At 31.5% G+C, this 1,743-nt stretch overlaps 1 protein-coding gene across 1 annotated transcript in view; it reads left to right on the forward strand.

Annotated features, from left to right (window-relative positions):
* Positions 1–615, forward strand: part of SH3YL1 (SH3 and SYLF domain containing 1) — a 130,775-nt gene extending 130,160 nt beyond the window's left edge. Inside the window, exon 8 of the mRNA XM_007954638.1 lies at positions 425–615. Coding sequence (XP_007952829.1) covers positions 425–615 — 191 coding nt within the window. The remainder of the gene's footprint in view (positions 1–424) is intronic.
* The last annotated feature ends 1,128 nt before the right edge of the window (positions 616–1,743 follow it).

Below are 1,743 nucleotides of genomic sequence, written 5' to 3' on the forward strand. Positions count from 1 at the left end.
AATTCATGGAAGCCATCTTGACTACTCTATTAAATGAGAAAAATGTAAATAGTATTATCTAATATGTTGGTTATTATTCAAAATTCAAATGATTTCAACTAAAAACATTTGCCAAATACATAGGTAAGAATACAATGCTATTCAGTTCTAACTTGTGTAGATACAGGAAATGTTATTGCCAACCATTTCATCTTTTGAAATGAGAAAAATATAAGCTAAATAAAGTGATGAGAATTTTGATGTATAATCAAAAGAAAACTTAATAAAATATATTCTGTGAATCTACCAGCATCTAAGTCATTGACCCTATTATTTCTCTCAACATACCAACACCTAAGCAATTAGTTTATATTTTATATGTATGCACAATTCCAATATTTCCTCTAAAATTGTGAATAATTTAAATATTTTGTTCTGATTTTAGGCAAGTCACAACAACCAATAGAAGTGACGGCATTATATTCTTTTGAAGGACAGCAGCCAGGAGATTTGAAATTTCAAGCTGGGGACAGGATCACAGTTATATCAAAAACTGATTCACACTTTGATTGGTGGGAAGGAAAACTTCGAGGTCAAACTGGCATTTTTCCAGCCAACTATGTAACTATGAATTAAAGTTTGTGTCATTTTCTTCTTCATTGAGAATAATATATTTATATATACATTTCTACACTAATAGGATTGCTAGCCAGTTAAGTAATGTTTAATATCAATTTGAAAACACCAAACCAAAAACCAAATCTATTGCAATCCTGTAGGACAGTGTAGAACTGCCCTATAGGATTTCTAAGGCTGTAAATCATTATAGAAGCAGACTGCCATGTCTTTCTTTGACAGAGCGGTTGGTGAGTTCCAACTTCCCACCTTTTGATAAGCAGCTGAGAACTTAACCAAATGTTTCTGTTTATTCCAGAAACTTAAACAATATTAAACAATTTTGTTTTTCTATATATAAATAAATGGTTAACTTACATATCTTTAAATACTTTGTACTAATTTTATCACATTACAAAAAAAAAAAACAAAACTCACTGTGTTGAGTTGGATCCAACTCATAGTGACCCTCCTTGGGTTTCCAACGTGGTATCACTACAGAAGTATATTGGCCAACCTTCCTTCTGAGGAGTGGCTGGTGGGTTTGAACCACCAGCCTTCTGGTTAGCAGTCAAATGCCTTAGGCACTAATAGTCTATATCTTCTAATTTATATGGTGACAGTTTTCTGTGTTCATCTTTAAACATTACTGAACTTTTCATCTGGCTGTAATATGGTGCTTATTTTGATTTGGGAATTTTAGGGGTAGAGCCATGAATGCCAATTTATAGATTTCAATTTGCAAAGTGACTAGATAAGAAAAAAAAAACAGATATTAAAGAAAAATTAGAATTATAGTTATTAACTAGAATATGAAACCTTAAAAATTATCTTTATGCCTTCAAATATTGTATGTGTACATTTATAGCAGAAATATATTATTACAAATATGCTCAACCACTGTGCATTAAAAAAATGACATCTATTAACTTTTGCTTTTTATGAGTTTATGTTTGTCCATAGTCATTCTCTAGCAGTAGAATCAAGTATACTGACACACTTAGGTTGCCCATAAATAAATGTTCTTAAAGTGTTTGCTACGTTAATGTCTTGGTTTTGTTTGCCTAATTTTCTTTTTGTAATGTGGGCAGAGGTCCTGTGAATCATCTGCAGGTTACAAAACCACCTCCATTATTCTGCTGCCTTAAC

This window comes from Orycteropus afer, unplaced genomic scaffold (assembly GCF_000298275.1).
Source record: "Orycteropus afer afer isolate SDZICR_OR568_19922 unplaced genomic scaffold, OryAfe1.0 scaffold00468, whole genome shotgun sequence".
Classification (NCBI taxonomy): Eukaryota; Metazoa; Chordata; class Mammalia; order Tubulidentata; family Orycteropodidae; genus Orycteropus; species Orycteropus afer.